General features: G+C 34.2%; 2 protein-coding genes across 3 annotated transcripts; both read right to left on the bottom strand.

Annotated features, from left to right (window-relative positions):
* Positions 1 to 6,794: 6,794 nt before the first annotated feature.
* LOC139896927 (uncharacterized) lies at positions 6,795 to 11,158 on the bottom strand. The gene is made up of 8 exons (XM_071879558.1): positions 11,082 to 11,158; positions 10,865 to 10,955; positions 9,512 to 9,637; positions 9,088 to 9,246; positions 8,873 to 8,991; positions 8,432 to 8,620; positions 8,259 to 8,349; positions 6,795 to 7,224 (listed from the first exon to the last, which is right to left on the bottom strand). Exons 1-8 carry the CDS (start codon positions 11,102 to 11,104, stop codon positions 7,144 to 7,146), a joined length of 879 nt encoding a protein of 292 aa, XP_071735659.1. The 5' UTR covers positions 11,105 to 11,158; the 3' UTR covers positions 6,795 to 7,143.
* Positions 11,159 to 12,584: 1,426 nt separating this feature from the next.
* Positions 12,585 to 15,304, bottom strand: LOC139896926 (uncharacterized). Of its 2 annotated transcripts, none has more exons than XM_071879556.1 (6): positions 15,046 to 15,304; positions 14,624 to 14,788; positions 14,278 to 14,539; positions 13,766 to 13,932; positions 13,528 to 13,677; positions 12,585 to 13,172 (listed from the first exon to the last, which is right to left on the bottom strand). In XM_071879556.1, exons 1-6 carry the CDS (start codon positions 15,085 to 15,087, stop codon positions 12,825 to 12,827), a joined length of 1,134 nt encoding a protein of 377 aa, XP_071735657.1. In that variant the 5' UTR covers positions 15,088 to 15,304; the 3' UTR covers positions 12,585 to 12,824. The 2 variants fall into 2 exon arrangements, with proteins under 2 accessions (XP_071735657.1, XP_071735658.1); XM_071879557.1 differs by having other exon boundaries at positions 14,278 to 14,527.
* Between the last annotated feature and the right edge of the window lie 7,257 nt (positions 15,305 to 22,561).

Below are 22,561 nucleotides of genomic sequence, written 5' to 3'. Positions count from 1 at the left end.
ATCTTCAGCTACATGGGATTGAATAATACTATTACCATGTATTAAGCTAACATTACCTTCAATATGTGACATATCACGAGATAATATAAGGACACTACCATGGCTAAGATTTTGATGATCTTTGTGACGATCGCTCCAAATCCATATGGACGAACACGTCATTCATTGATTTCATTGCGAGGTATTTGACCTCTATATGATACGTTTTGTAAACATTGCATTCTTTTGAAAAGGCATACCATAAATGAATATTTAATTCCAAGGTTTTCGACATCTGATGATTTCTACATATAGACAATCACCGTAAAATAATAGTTTACAATAATAATACTTCCGTTGACAATGCAGTCAAAATAGATACATGATGATGGTTTTGTGAATGCAACGTTTTCTTGAATAAAGCATGCAAGACTCCATGCACATAGCTTGTATATCATGTAAGCAAACAGCGGAAGACTTCTAGGGAACCTGAGGATAAACATGCTAACAAGTGTCAACACAAAGGTTGGTGAGTTCATAGTTTTAATGTTTCGTATAATCTGTATATAAAAGTGGATCACAAGATTTCAGTTGTTTCATCCAGAAACGTTTATCAATAGATTATATAAAAGTGGATCACAAGATTTCAGTTGTTTCATCCAGAAACGTTTATCAAAATATTCTACGAAATTGAGCACCCTGGTAACTAAACTTTAACGTATATATAATTTGTACCCTTTGTATAATCATCTTAATAATACACGCAAACCAACGTGTACGCTTCTCAAATAGCATACGTCCGTTAAAAGGCTAGTGCTCTAGCTCGGACGGGGATATCAAGCCCTATGGATCCATATACTACTACTCGCGCCCACCAGTTCTTATAACTGGCAGTTACTAGTTACCAAAGCTAAGGGATTTTCGGTTTAAACTCAGTGTAGAATTTAGTATGTACTTGTATCCATTGCGTTTAAAATAAAGTGCATGTATTCTCAGCCCAAAAATATAGATTGCAAAAGCAATTAAAAAGGGAGCAATGAAACTCACGCATATAAATATTGTATATCGGTTAATAAAGCATTTGCATGTATTCTCAGCCCAAAAATGTAGAGAGTAAAAGGGATCTTATGAAACTCACACAAAATCAGTTTTAGTATTTGTATCCATTTAGTAAAACAGTTTATAAAACTGCGCATGTATTCTCAGCCCAAAAATATATATTGCAAAAGCAATTAAAATGGGAGCAAATGAAACTCACCCCAAAAATATAGATTACAAAAGCAATTAAAAAGGGAGCAATAAACTCACGCATATAAATCTAGTATTTTTAGTATTTATAAACAGTCGCATGTATTCTCAGCCCAAAAATATATTGAGTAAAAGGGATCATATGAAACTCACACAAAATCAGTTTTAGTATTTGTATCCATTTAGTAAAACAGTTTATAAAACTGCGCATGTATTCTCAGCCCAAAAATATGTATAAAAAGGGATTAATGAAACTCACGCATATAAATATTGTAAATCAGTTAATAAAGCATTTGCATGTATTCTCAGCCCAAAAATGTAGAGAGTAAAAGGGATCATATGAAACTCACTGTTTTATATTGATATACAATATTGCAGGAAAGCACGTAGACGCATTGGATATAATAAGCACGAGGTTTGATTCACAAAAATACCCCCGAATATTACCCATAACCTCCTTGGCAATAACCCATATTTTCCTTAGCTCTAGCTTTCTCGGAAACTCGTTTTGAAAAATTACTTGGACAGCACTCCGTCGTAATATTTTATGTACATTATTATTTTTGTATCGCAAAAATAATAACACTAATAATAAAAATAATAAGATTAATAATAATCTTATTATTAATAATAATAATAATAATAATAATAATAATAATAATAATAATAATAATAAAATAAATAAATACGGAGTAAAAATAATATATGTGTGTGTGTGATTTATCTGGCCAAAACTCGAGAATTTATAGCACTTGGCCTGAAATCTGGAGTCATGCGACTCGCATGGAAATGGCCTTCTGGCCATGCGACTCGCATGAGGACCAGGGACAGCTCACATTGTTTTTGTCCTAACATTTGTCGACATAATAAAATATAAATATAATATATATAATTTAAATTAATTAATTATATATTATATTAAATTCACGTGCATAGTTGACTTGTAATTTTTGTTCCGATAAGTCGTACGTTGTCACTCGACTTATGTCCCGGTTCCGGTTTTTCGAACGCCCTTTCGTACGCTGAGAAAACTTGTACTTTACGTTTCGTGAATCGTACCTTTGTCAAAATATAGTCTTAAATCATCCATAAAATATACCACTGTAGCAAAGTTACTGTAGCAAAGTCAATTTTTACTGTAGCAATTCACTGTAGCAAAGTCAATTTCACTTTAGCAAATAGTGATTTTCGAAAACACTGTAGCATTTTGAGTAATGTGGCAATTTGAAAACACTGTAACAAATTAGTGTTTAACTGGTTCATCTTAAACGCTTTAGTTAACTTATCTAAATATCAATTGAATCAATAAACGAATGTTACTATCGTTTATTATATATATGTATATATCTTTTTAATATACATAAATCAGTTTTTAAATACACATTGGAAGTTATTTATAAATAAATTTTAATAATAAATATTTCAACTTATCATATACATTCAAATAGATATTTAAACCAATAAGTTTAATGTACGGTATCAAACAATTAATACATTGTTACCTTTTCATGTTATAGTATATATGTATCTATTTACATATAATTGTTCGCGAATCGTCGAAACAACCGAAGGGTATTTAAATATATAAAAGTAATTCAAAAATTTTGAGATTCAGTTTTACAGACTTTGCTTATCGTGTCGGAAATGTTAATCATACAAAGATTAAGTTTAAATTTAGTCGAAATTTTCGGGTCATCACAATCTTGATCTATTTTGCAGTTATCCAACTCAAGGACCTTACCTCACACATTAGCAACACTAGAGAACACCGGTTCGTTCCAGCAAGTTACCGGTACCCCCGAAATATTTAACCAAACAAGTCGATTGGAGGTGGTGTGGTACTTCCCTAAGAATTGTAATTTGTTGCACCATTTGTGAATTGCATGGTCCTTATTGTTCAAGATGTTCGATGCCTCCACAGTAGAATAAAAAACCCATAGAACTTCCAACCCACCTAGGTACTTTAATTCACAATTAACCAACCCTTCTGCTCTACTCAAATCCCGAATTATGGGAATGGTATTCCAATCTTTTAGAAAGCCCAGAAGTGATCTTTTATTGAAGTGAGTAACACAATCAGAATCATGAATAAAAATCTTCTTTCCTTGCGTGTTTTGATGGTTTGGATGATGTCTTCCCAACTTTATTATTGAGGAAATCTCTAAGGTCCGATTTCGCCAACTTCTCCCTGAGATCAGTATGTTCAGTACCCCCATTGACACCCGATTTGTTTCCAGCAACTGCACTATAGCATCGATCATCTCTGTATGCGTTACCATGATTACCATGGTTCCAGGAAGGAAACCTAGAGTGATACTTTGAGTTCTTCATGAATTGTTCCCTGTTATTTTTTGAATCGTCTCTTCTGTCATGAGCCTGGAAAACACGAATAGGTTGTTCACCAAACTTGATCTTTGCCAGCGACGCCAAGAGTGCAGTAGCATCATTGACATTTCCATAACGGACAAAAGCAAAACGCTCGCCTCCTTTTAATCGTTTACTTGCCATGTACACATCCCTAATATCCCCAAATGGTTTGAAGGACCTCCATAAATCACTTACGCTCCAATCTTCCGGGAAGTTGAAGAACATGAATGATGTCAAGTGGATTCCAAATAAACTTTCTAAACGATCTTTTAGTTTACTGTTGTATCGATCCCGCTCTACCTTCGTGTCTGCCTGAAAATTTTGTTTCTCACTCCTCTCTTTCTCTCTCCACACTCTCTCTCTCACACTCCCCATTTTTGAAGATCTGGTGGATTCTTTAGTTATATTTAATTCTAAATGGTCTTTGAATTTTGTAATCGTCGATTAAATTAATGAATAGTCCAGATCTGTTCTCATCATTTATATAAATGAAAACATTCTCACTTGATTACATTTCTAATAATAAATAACTCATAAGTAAATTTTATTTATTTATTTATTTTATTTTATTTTGTTAAGCAATGCCTCAAAGTAATGTTAGTGAAGATTAAACTCATAAGTAATTTCTAAATTGAAAATTGATATATTTATATTTATATTGCAGATTCATTTTAGATATTAGGTTTGATCTTTTAGTTAAGCAATGTTAGTTGTTAATTTCTTATAAACATAATTATATAAGAATGAAATATTCTAATTAACCTATTTTAAATATTAATTAACTGTTAGACGGATTAGGTTAGGCCCGAGACCCATTGTGGGCTTGGGTCCATTAGGGTTTATAGATTTATTAGGGTTTCATTATCTATTATAAATATTGTATTAGTATTCAATAATAATCATGGGTTCCATTGTTTAACATGGTATCCGAGCCAGTGTTCTAACTATGTGACCCACTTCTAATAGATAATGAAACCCTAATAAACCTATAAACCCTAATGGACCCAAACCCACAATGAGTCTCGGGCTAACCTAATCCGTCTTACATTAACGTGCTCTATTAATCTTTGACATAATCATTAACCTTAAGATACATACGATATATTAATTGGTTTACATTTAACGATTTCTAAAGTTATGTTGATAGTCTGGTAGCTTATACTTAATTTACTTATAACCTTTCTATAATTGTTTAAATGATGTTTTTGGCTTTTTGCGTATCTTTCGGAATAACCTGTGTATACATGAGTGTAAAAGCTAATTAATAAGATACAAAGTATTATTCTATCATGAATTATTCAGAAAATTAAAAATGTTGGGACTGAGCTAGATTTGGCTTGGCCTGTGAGGCTGTGATAGTGTTACGATTTATAATGAGTCACTATGGCATAAATCGATTATGTAGACGAGCCGTCTAACTTGACTAAATTCTAAACCCATAATAAATGTTTATTTTTTGTTTTATAAGGGCATTTTTACGAGGCTCGCCCAGGGCATTTGAAACCGTTGGACCAGCCCTGTGCGTAAGTCACAAGTTCGATTTAGGCGATGTGTATATTTAGGCGATCTATATGTTTGGAAAGCGATATTGCATTTTTTGCATCTGAAAAAATCATACTCCGTATTACCTTTATTAGTAATTTAGATGTTAGCCTTTCGGGTAATTTAGAATCATCAATTGAAAAGTTACATAAAAGAACTGGTAACCTCATTTTGTATAGATTAACTCGTAGTCCGTAGGATGTAAAACATAGATATAACAACTATTTCCATTAATGAAAAGCCCATCCAACAAGACAATAATTTAGCATGTAAGAGTCCACAAAAAACGAAAACATTAACAAAATATTGGCAAAGGCAGAACAAAGAAACAAGGTGTAGCTTGAATGGTATATGGCAGGGTGAAGCTAGAAATTTATTATTAACTGAATTTTTTTTTACCATTAGACCACTCCCTATGGAGTGTCATAGGGAGCGTCTTGCATTTAAAATGTCCGCCATGATATTCGCACCATAGTCACAACCTGGTGATAGCTTCGGAGCGTCCATTAAAATTCCCGTCGCCATGTCACTGACGGGGACACTGCTCTCATTTCGGGAATGCGTTTATTGTGTGTTTGTGTCTATAATTATGGGTCTAGTGCGGGTTTGTATGTTTCTTTTGATAGATAGTGTTTAATTATGAGTTATTTATAGGTTAATGATAGAGGGTTATGTTAATGTGACGATTAAAAGGTTCAGTTATGTTAGTTATGATGAAAAGTAATTTTATTAATCTTGGTATTAAATATTATTTCAATAATATTTTAAAAGGTGTTTTGATTAATGTAATATCACTTCGAATAACCAATTGTAGTATATGCTGGAGAGTTGCTGTACTCACATGTTCTTGAAGTTGAAATGATCACTTATACATGTAAGTTGTATTACGTTAATTAATTTTCAGTTTCGGAGAGCAAATGCATGCAAATGTATACAAGGAAAATTAACTAATTGATAAGCACATGTTATCCGCAGTTAAAAAAAAAAAAAAAAGGTAAAAAGAGGTAGTGTGCAAAAGGTAAAAAGAGGTAGTGTGCAATGGCAATAGGCATCATTGTACCTGTTTGGTACCTCAAGTATTTAAAAAATACTTGTTAGCATATAGTTGTACAGTGATAACAACCAACAGGCACGTTACACGCACTGGTAACACGTGCTACTAGTGGATCTTGATCGCGAAAGGTAAAATGTTGTAGCTTTCTTACCCTTATCTTGTTTACGGCATACAAATTACAACTTTTGTTTATCCAGAAAGGTGCATCCATGGATGATCAGACCGTACGTTAGGACAGTTGTATCTTCACAAATCTATTGTTTATGCTACTCTTAACTTCCTCAAATGATATAAAAAAAAAAAAATGTTGCTTCCTTTTGTTGATATATTAGGTTGTAAAGTCGTTTGTCCGGGACTAGTCGGTTGGGACTTGTAGGACTAATCAGTCAAGTCAAAGACTAGTCGGGTGTAGTTGGATGTCGGCTAACATTGACTTTGACTGTATTTGACCTACTTATTGGAAATTTTACAACTTTGACCGAATAAATCGGCCGATTCTGACTACTCCAAAATCCCGCAAAGTTACGGACTAGTCTAACTACTAGGAAACCTCGACTAGTTAGGGACTAGTAGAACTTTTAGCATTCGTTAATTAAATAGTGCCTATACGTTACACACTGTACATTTTCATATAAGGATTATATGCATACATATATCTGATACATACATATATCTGATACTCAAGTTTTAAACTTAAGTATACTTATTCGTTTATAAAGTATAAAAGTGTGCGCTCACACACACAAAGCGACCGATACACGAGTCAGAAGAAAGTCTAAAGGTGACAAACATAGCCACTGCATACAAACAAAAAAGAGAAGAAAAGCATAAATTTTTCGGGTATGCAGAGTGCATACCTAAACTGAACTCCGAGATCAGCAAATGCCAGCAATGTCACTGGCATGATGAATTCTTCTCTACAAACCAATTAGGTAACACATATAACGGTACTCTTAAGATGACGATATATCGATCGGTACACCAGGGACGGGCTCTATCGTCTTTACATCCGGTAGTTCTTTTGATAAAAGATCCTGCATCACAAAGTGTTACTAGTTAATTCAATATTCTAAATCATGAACTTGGGGACAAAGTCGACTTGGAGACCGTGTTGGACTTGAGGACCTAGTTGTATCTTGGAGACTCTGTTTTGTCTATGAAGACCAAGTCAAACTTAGTGATCAAGTGGTGCTTGGTGATGAAGTTAAACTTGGTTACCAAGTTGGAGTTGATTATAAAAGAAGATGATGCTTTCATTCTCAACTCGCTGGTTACACACAAACAATACACTTTTATGATTAGTGAGAGTCTTTGTAACAGTGTATTGGTTTTAACTTTTAAGAGAGAATTGTTAGATAGTGAGCTATGTCATTGTAACAATTTGTGATATAGTTAGCTATCGATCTGTGTCACTGTTCGAAATTTGTGATATAGTGTTACTCTCTTTGAAGGCTCTTGGTTTTTCTCATGTTTTGTAGTTTCCACGTTAAATCTTGTGTTGTAGATTGTTCTCATATCTTTACCAGTTTATCATTGGGCTGAGTGGTGGGAATTAGTGAGGCCGTAATTTCCCAACACAAAGTTAACTAGATTTTACTTGCAACTTCTATGCAAAACTAAGGTTTCAAAAATCGCTACCCAGGGAGTACTTGGTCCGGACTTTTTAGGGAGTAATCGGCAACTCAAGGAGTAATCACATTGGACTTTTTACAAATTAAAAAAATAAATTTTAAAATTATGTGTGTGTGTATATCATTATCCAAGAATTCCATATTCATAAACATATACATTAACATATCTGTTTAGAAACATAAATACATTCTTCATTTGTTCAAAAGCTTTAAAATTCTAATCTAAGTTTAAATTTAATGTTGACCCATATTGACTTTGACTTACTAAATCCGATGTTGGCCAATTTTCAACTCATTGACCGTCGTTGACCAATTATTTACTCGGAATTTGAAAAATTGGCTCGGCCGGATCCTATAATGGAGTACTTGAGAATTACTCGGCATTAATCAAGAGTTTTACAACACTGTGCAAAACATTAAGAAAATACATGATATACCTTGAACGATTCGAAGGTTCCATCAGGCTTTAAAAGAGTTGCAAGTACACCTTTACCATCAAGATCTCCATTGCTCATTGTTACAACATATCTGTAATACAGAAAAACAGTAAAAGTAAGATTATAGAAATTCAAACATTGTAATAAGATGATGATCATTCTCGTTGTATTACTTGGAACCTAGCAACTTTGCAAGCTGAACAGCCATTTCTTGACCCGAGACCAATGTTAAACCTAGCAAAAATAGCTTGATTACTGGCGTAATGATGATATCTGCCTTTTCCTTTCCAATAAGCTCCTTGTTGTATACACAATGTGGTTCATAATAAAGACTTAAACCTTGTGGAGATGTGACAATATACCTAAACCACGTAAGCATACGGCAGTTAGTAATACTCCCGTTTTCGTTCATATTTTTTACATGAAAAATAAGATTAAATAAAAAAGTATTTTTCTAATGACAACCCTTAGGGGTGTCGTTAAACCGCAAAAAAACTCTTGTACATTCTAATAACCGCCATGTAGAAATCAACATAAACCATTGTACAAAACATTAATGCTACTTAACGACAACCCGACTGTCAGTTTAAAAAATCTAGAAAAAGAACGTGTACCCATTTTCTGGGCGTTGCCAAGGATGACCAAGAACGGGCCCGTGTGTAGCCTTGACTTTGACTTGAGAACCGTTGCTTGTTTGAATTTCAGTTTTTTCGCCAGGTTCTAAGTATATGACCTGAAATGTATGTGTACGTAGAATTTAAAGTATATTGGAACATGATAAACTATGATAATGATACTTAACATTTTGAGGAATTAGAATTGTACTTACATTAGTGAATAGAGGATCCAATAGTTTTTTGGCGTTTGGAGTAGCTATTACTTTAAGATTGGGTAATTTTTTAGAAAGTGGCTTTAATGTGTTTAAGTGACAATGATCATCAAGGCTTTGTGTAATCAATAAGCAATCAACTTCAGGAAGATCAGTAAGCTGCAATAAAGCTACAAACTGTTAAAAGCATAAAACCAATACTAGAGCTAAAATGACTGAAAATAAATAGCCTCTTTGGCAACTTAAAAACTGTAGTTACAACAACAACAAAACCAAATCCCACATAAGTGAGTGGGGTATAAGGAGGTAAAAACTGTAGCTAAACTATATACTTAGTAAAATTTATACGATTAGCATAATAAATATAGAGGTACGAGGTACAATATTTTGCAAGCAGATTGGTTCAACGTCTTGATGAATGTACCTTAAAATCCTTCAAGTATTTTTTGGTACCATCATAAAGTAAAGGCATTCCAAAATTCAAGTTACCGACCAACACTGGATCAACTAAAATCTTCAGTCCACCAACCTCCCACAACCAACTATTCACCTGTATCAAGAGCATTCAACTAGTTACAGTCTACCAAAAAAAGCACAAATCAACTTTAATATACTGCAAAAACTTTGTCAAGGAACAACAACAAAACAAATGTAGCTTGAATGGTATTAGGCTATTCACGTTTTGGTTCGATTCGTTTATTAGTCAAAACCAAACCATTACCAATCATTTTGGTTTCTCGATAATCAAAGCCGGTTGATTTCATTATGGTTTGATTTTTAGAACGCCAATAAGCTTCATTTATTTTTTACTTATAGATAGACATTATGGCTCAATTGATCCTATCAGCTTATGATGATCTGCTCCATAAGCCAGACAAAAAAGAAAGAAAGAAAAACTCATTGGCTTTATAGAATTCAATAAGCGCGTACATTAGAGCCAAGGGACTTTTTTTTTTTTTTCCATTATTTTTAATTTTATTTTACTATTTTTAAAAAAAATTATATTTCTACTTTTTGGCCGGAGGTCCTCTCGGAAGCAATCTCTTTATCCGTCGAATAGAGAGAGGGGTGACTTTCTCTCCCCTGTGTGAAAAAATGACTTGTTTTTTCTATTCTCGGATAGGGGAAGAATTGTCTACATCTCACCCCCCATACACCATTCTTGTGGTATTGGGTTTCGTTGTTGTTGTTGTTGTATTAGAGTAAAAATATTCCCTCCCCTGTTAAAATTTTTATCCGTTAACCACGCAAGCTTGTCTGAGTAGTCACCGAGTTACTCAATGAAGCACACCACCCTAGTTCAATTCCTAGCTATGCCGAATTGTTCAGAAAGGGAGTGTGACTAGAGGGTGCGCATAATGCGCAATTCACCCGGTACCAGGTCTCGCGCTCGGAGGCTTGATTAACCGAGGTTTTACTTTCTATGAGAGAGACAATGTGCAGGAGGTTTCCTCGCTTACCCAATTTTTTTTTTTTTTTAATCCGTTTAAGGTTTAATAAGCACGCAAGCCATTGAAATCAGTCAACCAAACAGTCAAACACCCCCAAGTCAGTTCGGTTTTTATTGGTTCCTCTGGTCTTCAACCAAAATATAAACAACTTTTACTTTGGATGAATTTTTTTTAGGGGCCCAATAGTTCGGTAACTACCACCGTGGTTGTTGCACTTTGGCAGCGTATCTCCCCTGCTGCTTGTACAATGTACATCCTATTTGGGGATAAGTTAACAAGAAGTTTAACAAACACCCCTCAAGTATCAAAGAATATCAAAAACATACCTCCAAGTAAGTAAGCTTGAATGCATCAGTTTGAGAAATACTTGATTTATCCACTTTATCTTCAAAATTCATAGCAGAGACAACCTGAACCCTGTATGAACTAATCCAAATTTACTACTATTCCTTTCCATGTCATAGTTAAATACTACCTCCCTATTTTAGTAATTCATATTGACAAAAACATATATATACTTGTATAAAATTTCATAAAAATTACCTGTTGTTCGTGAGGTTCTCCATGTCGAATATGAAAAAAGATAGATTCTTTTAAGTTAGAATTTGGAAATAAATAAATAAAGGATTAAATAGCTGTATTGTTTTTGTTGAGGAGTTGAAGAAACAGGTTACATCAGAAAGCTATAATCATAAAACGGAGTAATTGTGTAGGAAATAAACTATTCATCATAAACTGTCCATGTGACTTTTCTTTTTAGATTTATTCATCCTTTCCCCACCTATTAAATTAAATAAATAAATTATCAACATGTGATACTTTTTTAACAGCACTGCCATTTCCCTAATTAAAATAAAAATAAAATTATTGATCCGAATCAATTGAATCAGAGTATATACTTTATATAGTTAGATTTTTCGGTTAGTCCAAAATTGAAACTATTATATATTTTAGACCAACAAATTACTTTGAATTACCAAAATATAAAAACGAGGGGTTGTTTACTTTTTATCTCAATTTGCCTTTTTTCCATTTGCTTCTTAACGAAGAGGGTTGTCTGATTCTATGTTTTCCAGAAACAGACTAATTTTCAGATTAAATAGCAGATTAAGTAATAAAAAAACAACAATATTATTTTTTGAATTAAGAGCTGCACATAGACAAATAACTAAGTGAAAAGTAAACATGTACTAACTTATTCAAAATAAAGGAATACTTGTAAGTTATAACTATTCACATTGATCTAGCGGTATTAAAGATCTATCCAACAATCAATAGTACTTTTCTATTTCTAATAGTTTCTAGAAAAATATGGCACTCCGTGATTGAAGACCCTTGAGATCACACTTGTTACTCATGTTCATGTGATGGTAGTCTAGTAGTCGGATGACAAGCAACATAAAGCGGATGTCATGGAGTCAATCATCAACCCACATCCCTTTAAGCATGAGTTACGCGATTTTCCCCTCAGATGTTGATTGTGGTCCCCACTGCGAGAGGGTCGGTTTTACCCCTCTTTTTTTAACTTGTTACTCGTAAACGCTTGGAAATTCTGTAGGCCATACACAACACTCTTCCACGGCACACAGTTCTATATTATGTTTTCATCTTTTAGAGGTACAAAAAGTGAAGTACGGCTGATAACTAACATACTAACTTGCATGATCTCCTTGGCTAAAAGAGATGAGCGTTAGACACGATTCATCTTCAATGGTGGTTGGTGTTGATGGAAACTTTGTCCGATAACAAGTTGTTGAAACTCCATCACGTCTTCTCAACAACCGAAACAGGACTCTACTAGTTCTGTCTTATCAACTTATCTTCTAGCTGCTAAGGTTTTGTATGAATGTGGTTAACCCTGTGACATGGCCAACACTGTAATACGCCACGAAAAACCATCAACAAGTTTTCGGGATATTGTCAAATTTGATTTCGTATTGTAACACATATACAGGGTTATCGGATGTTAAGGTTCCAGTTTGATCTTCAAACACACCAGATGCAAAGATCAGACTCATCAAGCAAGATAAAGAGACGAACAACAAATGAAAGAAAGAAAAAAAAGATCCACGCATATGTAGTTTCTCAAGTACAATAACACCACTGTATCAACTATCAACCACCTATTCTCGTACAATTATATACCCCGCCCCCAATTAACCATCACAGATCCTAGTCGAATATGGTAATCAAGAAATAGAATAGAACAAACGACCTTGAAGGTCAAATAATAGAGAAAAATGATCACCTCTTTGCCTCTATTATTCAACGAAAACCATTCACTTATTATATCTTCAGTGCAAGAGTTCGCTCCCATCTTTGGGGACGATAGGGTATGCAGGTCGCTAACTTTGTCCCTTGTAGCAGTGGCAAATATTCATCGTACGGTATCTTTTCATGCCATACAAACTCATTCTCATGTTTGTACTTTTTCAACATATCAGTAATTGTTTCCGTATCTTGCTTGATAACCAATCGCCAGGTGTCAATCCCTCCCACATTCTTTTGCACGTTATTTAGCGCCCGTTGAAGAAGTCCAATTGCAGTTCCAATTTGTCCATCTGTTTTTAAAGCTTGCGCCATGCACTTGTAACTTCTCAACTCGTGTACAACTTTAGAACACGAAATGTAATCCTGCACAATAAATGGGAATTCGGTATTACTCACTATACTACTAACGCACCATGCTGAATTACTTGGAACACCCCTGCAAACAGCAACTTTCACAGTTGTATACACAAGGGTATTTTAGTAATTTTTGCGTTAAAAAAATTATTGTGCACCATGCTGAATTACTAAAACGCCTCTGTGAACAGTAACATTCACGGCTGTATACGCAGGGGTATTTTAGTAATTTTTGCATTTTAAAAAATTCTCAATTTTTTTTAATTTCGTTCATTAGTTTTTTGCCCCAGTGAAACGGGACCCACACACCCCTTTGTTATATCTACACAAAGACATGAGATTTCAGCTGGAAACTAATACAAACCATCAATCTTGGCGAAATATCTTTGCATTGATTGGCTGCTGTCGAAAGACAATTTGTAGCCTCTTCGAATAACTGTACAACACCATAATGCAACTTCGCCAAAAGCCCGTCTGCAGTTCCTTTCTCTTCAGCCTTCATTGTAGTTACTATCTGCACACAATTTAGTTTTTAAAAAAAAAAACTTGAAAAATATATGAAGAAGAAAACAAAACATGAATCTTGAACGTTGAATACTGACCTGAGCCTCAGCCAAACAAATAAAGCTCATAGCCGAAGAAACCGATGAAGTAGCTTCTGGTGGACCGTCGAGCGTAAGTGCGTTTTTCAAACAAGGAAGAACTTCAAGAGCCAAGTAATGATACACCCCTGCACCTTTTCTGAACTGGGTTGCAGACTGTACTAGGTCTATAAAAAAATTACGAGATGCAAATCATAAACTGCATAATGAAAATGCAATTTGCATACAAATGCAACAAATCTTACAAAAAAGGCAAAACTTCATTACGAGTAATCTTAAAGCTACCGAATTTCCAGTTTATGATTTTCACCGAATGACCAAGCCCGACTACCATATATCAAAATTCAAAAGATCTAACGATTCATATCATATCATGTAATCTAAAAGTTGGTTTGCTTAAGGTCAAAACAAAGTTGGTTACCAGACATAAATCAGACAAATATTAGTCACATTTCTATGCAAATTCCCAATAAAAATTTTAAATATGAATCTTTCAGGAAGATATTTCATACCTGTCGTTAAAAGTTGGGACGCGTACTCACGTAGCATTGCACCATAAAAGAATAAGACAATTCCAAGCTCGAATCGCAGATTATTAATTTGAAAGAATCTTGGACCCATGAGGTTTAAGATAGACGAGTAACTAAGCGGACTAGTCCACCTTATTTTAAGAATTGAAGTCCACTGAATAACCCGGGGGTCATCACCGATTGAATCCACATGTTGAACTAAATTCTCCAACAATGGCAGATACAGTTCTAGCTTTTGAATATCCTGATACAGTTTGTATAATATCCATCATTCAAGTATCGAAATTACAAAATAATAATTCAAAATGATATTACAAAAATTCGGTACCTGTTCGCATTGAGTAGTTAATCCCCCAGACATTTCTCTTGCAATGGCATCTGTAATCGAACTATTTTCGTTAATAGTTTCGACATTAACGCGCTTCGAGCTTAACTCTTTTAGCTGTTCAAGAGTGCCTGAATCTTGAGCACAATATACAGCTTCAAACACAATCTGTCACAAACAAATTAATGTCAATTAATCATTAAACAAATCCTAAAATTGCAATTTATATCTCAATTAGACTGCACAAATCATAAAAGAATCACTGAAACTAAATCTTGTGGATTAACAGTAAGCAAAGTACATCAATTTTCATCGATGAAACACAAAACAACTAAATTCACAAAAAGATGCAATAATAACAATAACCCATTTGATATATACACCCAAATTAACAAACCCTAAAATCAAAATATGAAAAAGTTTACCTTTTTGGTTCTGAGCTTTATAGGATCTTTATACTGCAACATTTCTAACTCAAATCAACGTCAACGATTCAAGAAAATATACGAATTCTTTAATTTTGTTATCAAGATGATAAAAGGGGGATTTTGTAAAGTTGTTGATTGATGAATCAGATGAAGTGGGTAGTAACTGAATTAGACATTTAGGGTTTGAGAAAAAAAATCTTGGATAACAGATCACTTATTTACAATTTACATCATTGAATGAAAACGGTTCTTAATGTCGATGTTGACCACATGAATTTTTCATTTCATTTATATTTCACTTTCAGTTTCTTGTATGTTAAGAATTTTTTGGGCTTGATGTTGATCGTAAGGGTACGTGGTTCCCGCGAATATCTAGAATCTTCCGACTCGTTTTGATTCTGGTTGTGACTCGTTGACGCGGACTCAGTCAACCCCGAGTTAACACGTGCGGAATCGGAAAGAAAATTTTTATGACGCAAAAGAGGAATAAGGAACGAATCTATAACTGAAAAATGTCCACTTATCCTTGCACAAAAATTAGTGTTTTGCATACTTAACGGGTTACTCTTTACTTGTTGAACAAACACATTGATCTTATTAGGTTATTTATTGACAGTGTACTCCATTTCGATACGTACATGATATCTTCGGCATAATCACAATCGTTTCGTAAAGATGCTATCCACGAAGTAAAAGACGAGCGTCAGCTAAAAAGACATTTAGTAACGGAACGGTGGCATTGATCCCAGCGCTCCATAACATCGGTTAACTAAAAGTCAAGCTAGGGAAACTGTTACAGATCGACTGCTTGCTCATGTAACAAAGGAAAAGGACAACATTACTTTCCTTTGTAAGAATACATTTCGGGAAAGGTAAACTAATCCTCCAAATGCATTGGGAACTAGCATGTAGTCTCAAAAGTAGGTTCTTTACTTCTTTTACCTCTACAAATTGAATGGTATGAAGAACGAAATATGGACTCATAAGATCTAATCCATACTACGACACATGTTATCTCAATTCTCTCGGTGGCGTAAAGTAATCCATTGATTGCTACCTTCGGGGAATCGCCAACGAAGAGATCTTAACCCCCAAATCAACCCAAATATTATATCTCTGTGACCGAAATATCTAAACCTCATTACTTTGGTACAGATCGTCGGGATTTGAACAAACAATTGGTGCCATCCGTGGGACTCAAAATAGTTTCTATTTGAAAAATACAACTGATCATATACATAGCATTGTATATGTATATTTTATTTACTAAAGGTTAAAAACAGAAGTTACGCGAAGTATGTTCAAGAGGTTTGGAATATTCGCTGGAAATAATGATAGTGGATCAGGTGCCGCATTAATAAAAGACTGCGGGTTATTTTCGCTAAGATTGCGCGGATGATTAGACAATCCGCAGACCGCGAATATTTTAAATACTATAAATAGAGAGTTTGGCCTCTCATTTATAGGTTGTTGATTCTCCGTCATTTGCCCGAACCTTTGTAATTTTCTCTTGTGATTTTGCCCAAGGAACTTTTACATCGTGTTAAGGTGAATCATGTTAATTAACAATCAAGACCGGGTCGGGGTGGTTAATCACTTGATTGCTAAAGTGAAAGACGATCATCAGGGCCCAAAATAATCATCAAACATCCCATCTTCCATCTTAATCTCATTGCCCTCAATCCTTAATTAAGTAACTCATTAATTATGGATTGATCAATTGGCGCCATCCGTAGGACACGTTTTAAAATTAAACTCGGAATTTTTTATTTTGTTCTATCAAACAATTAATTGGCTTGTTTAATTCTGATCGTGTGTTATTTTGATGATTCACAGGTGAATACATTCATAATTTGTGGTAAATTCCTTGCTTATTGAAGTAATGATCGATAAAGGAATTGATCGCAGTATTGCTGTTACCATGCAAGCAAATGCCCAAAAAAGGGGAAGAAAGCGAAAGTCAACAAAAATGTATCAAAATTGGCAATCCGCGCCAATAAGTTTTCCAAAAATGCAAATCGAGGATTTCTCTGAAATGCCGATAGTAATATCATACAAAATCGCGCAAACTGGAATCACAATTATGCAAGTTCATGTTGATAATGGCAGCAGTATTGACATTGTTTATGAGCAATGTTTTGTTCAACTGCCATAGAGTATTAGGGCAAATTTACAACCAACCGCAGCCTCGCTAACTGGTTTTGCGGGAGAATCTTCATTGCCTATGGGAGTATTGCCTTTAGATGTTGAGCTTTTTGATGAAAATGATGCTAGTTTAGTGCGTCAGGCACAGCTAGATTTTTATGTTATGCGGACTTCTTCTCGCTATAACATGTTGTTGGGCAGATCTGCATTGGGAAAATTCGGAATTGTTCCATCTACCATTCATGGCATGATTAAATTTGCAACGCATAAAGGCGTTGCGACGATAAGTTCAGCGAGCATTATGCCTATTTGTGCGGCTATCAATGTGAAAAGTGCAGTTCAAGAAACCGCCGGTGTTGCGGACAACATGGTGGTGGTTAATCCTGAATATCCTGATCAAAAAATTAAAGTGGGATGCAATGTTAGTGCGGATACCAAGAAACAGATTGTGCAGTTACTCGCGCAGTACATGGATGTTTTTGCTTTGGTGCGAAAATGATATGACTAGCGTTCCGCGTCATATTGGGGAACATAGACTTAATGTAAATCATGCTTTAAAACCTGTAGTACAGAAGCGTAGAGGCATGGCCCCGGATCGCGCTAAGTGGCTGTGCGAAGAGGTAACGAAATTGGTGGCAGCTGGTATTTACGCGAAGTTCAATATCAATCATGGATTGCGAATCCAGTTTTGGTGAAAAAGCCTGATGGCTCGTGGAGAATGTGCATTAATTTCAAGGATTTAAATAAAGCATGCCCTAAGGATAACTATCCACTTTCAGAAATTGATTTGAAAGTGGAATCATTACATGCTTTTCCATATAAATGTTTTTTGGATGCGGCGAGGGGATATCATCATATCCCAATGGCAAGGGAAGACGAAGATAAAACCGCTTTCCATACAGGCAAAGGCATATTTTTTTACATAATGATGCCTTTTGGTTTAATCAATGCGGGTGCGACACATCAACGCTTAATTGACACTGCGTTTGAAAACCAAATTGGGCGTAATCTCGAGGCTTATGTGGACGATTTGGTAATTAAAAGCACAACGCAAGAGCGTATTATAGATGATATGTTGGAAACATTTGATACATTGCGCAGAATAAATATGAAGCTTAATCCGCTAAAGTGTAGTTTTGGCGAAACTGAAGGAAAGTTCTTGGGATATCTTGTTACTGAGCAAGGTATTCAAGTTAATCCAAAGAAAATCGCGGCCATTGAAAATATGACTGCGCCCAAGACGGTCAAAGAAGTGCAAAGTTTGACGGGGAAGTTAGCCGCATTAACGCGTTTCTTGTCTAAGGCCGCTGAAAGGCAATTACCATTTTTTAAAACTTTAAAAGGCTGTTTGAAACAAAAAAGCTTTGTTTGGACGAGCGAGGCTGAAACCGCATTTCAGGAAATGAAGAAGTTATTGAAAACTTTGCTTACATTAACAGCGCCAATTGATGGTGAAACTCTTTACCTTTATATATCGGTGGCAAACGAAGCTTTTGGTTCAGTTTTAGTTGTGGATAGGGATAAAATACAAAAACCTGTGTATTTTGTCAGTAAATCTCTTACAGGAAGCGAAATAAACTATGCGCCCATTGAAAAATTTGTGTATGCACTCATATTAACATCACGAAGGTTAAGAAGATACTTTCAAGGGCACCCAGTGCATGTGTGATGTTATGCGAGGTGTATACGAAATAGTTATATTTTTATTGTGAAATACCATACAAGTTATTTATTTATTTATAGAGTGGATATACCTAAACCTTGCTACAATACTTATAGGCAGTGTACCTAATCGTACAGTAGTGTAGTTTTTAGTAAGTCCGGTTCGTTCCACAGGGAGCTAGCCAAGTTTAACGCTATATTTTTAAAACTATATTTGTGTATATATATATATATATATATATATATATATATATATATATATATATATATAAGTAATATTATTATTATTATAAAAGGGGGGTTTTACCGTTTAGTGATCGGTTTGTCGATTTTATGTCTTAAATCACAATTAAAACCTAATGTAAAATATTAAAAATAAATATAACTTAATTTAAAGCGTAAAGTAAATGACGATAAATAAAATTGCGATAATTAAAAGTACGATAATTAAAAATGCAATAAGATATAAAATAAAGGAATTATGCTTATTTAAACTTCCGTAATCATGATGTTCGACGTGTTGAATTTAGTTTATTACCATGGGTTAATTGTCCTTTGTCCTGGATTATTCAATATGTCCATACGGTTTTTGTCCATAACAGTCCATCAGTCATAAATATAAAGTGCGAGTGTCTTCGTTAAATTATCCTTATACCTGAAGTCAAATATTCCAACTAATTGGGGACTTAAATTGTAATAAGGTTTTAATACACTGTTAATGATTACACCAGGTTATCGACTGTGTGCAATCCAAGGTTCTAATACTTTATTAACAATTACACCAAGTGTCCTTGTATGTAATCCACCCCTGTTTTAATGAGTCAATTGACTATTAATCCATCCCCATGTCCGGTTAAATGAACGATTATTAGTACTTATAAATATCCCGCCCATCTTGTCCGATCGAGTGTATATGGTTATTTATAGATACGTCAAATTGTAAATCTATATATTAAATTAACGAACTATCATTCAGTTAAACAAATATAAAGTCCATTAATAGCCCGTAGTCCAATTTTCACAAGTGTCGTTCTTTTGTCCAATCCTCAATTATGGTACAAAGCCCAATTACCCCGTCTTTAATATTTAGCTCAACATCACGATTACTTCGATTTAAATAAGTATAATAATAACTTAGCTACGAGACATTAATCTAAAAAGGTAGAACATAACTTACAATGAGTATTAATCGCGTAGTGTTACACGGACAGAATTTCGACTTACAAACTTACAACATTCGCTACCATAACCTTATTATTATTAGCTTAAAATTAAAATTATAATTAAAATATAAATATAAATATAAATTGAGAGTGAGAGATAAATAAAAGGTGTACATAAATCGTCCGAAAACGTTGCAATTTATAGGACTTGGCATGCTACAGGAAGCCATACGACCGCATGGTTTTTGTGTGTCCAGGCCATGCGATCGCATGGCCAGCTGGATCAGACCACATCCACTTGTTTGCTAGTTTGCCGACGGTTTTTAATATATAATATAATATATATATATATATATATATATATATATATATATATATATATATATATATATATATATATATATATATATATATATATATATATATATATATATATATATAATTTTAAGAATTATTTATATATTATATTATATTCATGTGCATAGTTGACTTGTCATTTTAGCTCCGTTGCGTCGAGCATTGATAGTTGGTTCATGTCCCAGTTCTGGATTTTCGAACGACCTTTCGTACGATTTAATATCTTGTACTTTGCGTTTCGCGGCTCGTACTCTTGTAACTTTTAGACGTTTCTTATCAATAAATTGAACCTCTTGGATTGTACTTTGTACTTTTTAGCGTTTTGGTCGTTTGCGTCTTCAAATCGTCGAATCTGTCTTTTGTCTTCACCTTTTAATATTTAAACGAATATTACTTGTAAATGGAATAATTGCAACTAAAAGCTTGTCTTTCTTGAGGGATAATGCTATGAAATATATGTTCGTTTTTAGCATTATCAAATATTCCCACATTTGAGCGTTGCTTGTCCTCAAGCAATATAGAACTTGAATAAAAACATACTTGAATCACTTCTTTATTCTTCACACTTTGTACATCAGTGATTTCTATACGGCGGTATGAACAATGATAGTAACGTTGTGGTTTACAGTCCCACATGACTATGAAAATTTAGATCCTTTAGGAAATTGGATCTTTATGAAAACATTTGATCTTTTTGAAAATTCAATCTAGCTTTTACCCTAGATAAGTTTTCCGGAATAACCCTTCACCGGTGTTTGCAAATTGTTTTTGTGGGTTTTGTGGGTTTCAGATTTGAAAGTTTTAGCTCAAAACTTATGGTTTTGTGTCACCCACTTGCTAACCTTGTATTAGAAAAGCAACACGTCCAGTTTACTTGCTCCGTATATTACCTTTCGGTAAACTACCATCCGGTTGTAAAGGAAAGCGTTGAACAAGCAACTGTTAAGGCAATGTCCCGTGACATGCTTTTGATTATGGTCTATATCGTGTCAGATTCAATTACTATCCTTTGTAGGAGCAATAGTAAAGATTACCCTATAGTTTTTCGGTCTGGCACAGGGTCCTGTCTTCGACCATGCTATGCAACCACCGTTCTTACGGTTGACACCCGATTTGGTTCAGGTGACCTAATGAATTCCAGGTGAATTCCTAGGATTTTAAGTTCAATGATAATGAACGCATTGAAAATGGGTTTTCAGAAAATAATTCGGTTTGTAATTTGATCAAAATATTTTCTCTTTCAAGCTCGAGTTTAGATATCATCGAATTCCATGAGTTTGTAATTCTCAATCTTTAAAGTCAATCTCAAGGATTGAGTAATATCAGGCTTAAAAGCTGATTTTTGATCTTTAAGGAGATTATCCTTTCTGGAGATCTGATTCATTAGTCTTATAAGCTAATTTGCATGGTGCCCCCCATTGTACGAGATAGATCCTCTCATGGTTAGGATAAGTCTGACCACTTGGTGACCCTGTTTGATGCTGAGGTCCGTGGATTTCCAGCTGATTTTCGAGAAAACTTTTCAAGGTTTTTCGTAGACTCTACAACTGGTCTGGACGACAACTTCCTGACCTAAATCAAGAAGTGCGTGTCTTTTTCTCGGAAGACTTTACTTCCTTTTAAATCAAGTGGCACATTTCTTTCAAATATATTATAAGAAATCGGGTAAAACTGATAAAATTGTCCAAAACAAAAGTATCTTCAATTATTTGTACAAAAATGTGATATATGTTCTAAATAACTTGGTAAATTTTTCCCACACTTGGCTTTTATTTTTTTTATTCTCCTCTATTACATTTTAAATGAATTCAAGCATTTTGGGTTGTTTTTCAATTTATGTCCTTTCCGAGGTAACAATAATTTCGGTATTAACACCTAGTTTTATCATTCATAAATATGTATAAACATGATTTTGAATTCATTTATTTGAAAAATTTTAAAAATTTTTACTAGAATTGGGTAGTCAGTATATAAGACTAGGGATGTTCTTTATTATCAGAGAGCACTAGATTCTAATACAACTACTGCATTACTAGTATTTTTAATGGTAACCAAGTGTTTAAATTTAAAATTTTAAAAATCCGAAAGAATTTAACCCCTTCCCACACTTAAGATCTTGGAATGCCCTCATTTGCAAGAAATCAGTAACAATTTAAATTATTGAGGGTGATTAGCTGAGAAAAATA

This window comes from Rutidosis leptorrhynchoides, chromosome 3 (genome assembly GCF_046630445.1).
Source record: "Rutidosis leptorrhynchoides isolate AG116_Rl617_1_P2 chromosome 3, CSIRO_AGI_Rlap_v1, whole genome shotgun sequence".
Lineage (NCBI taxonomy): Eukaryota > Viridiplantae > Streptophyta > Magnoliopsida > Asterales > Asteraceae > Rutidosis > Rutidosis leptorrhynchoides.
The sequence above is the reverse complement of the archived record's forward strand: the minus strand, read 5'-3'. Positions and strand labels throughout refer to the sequence as shown.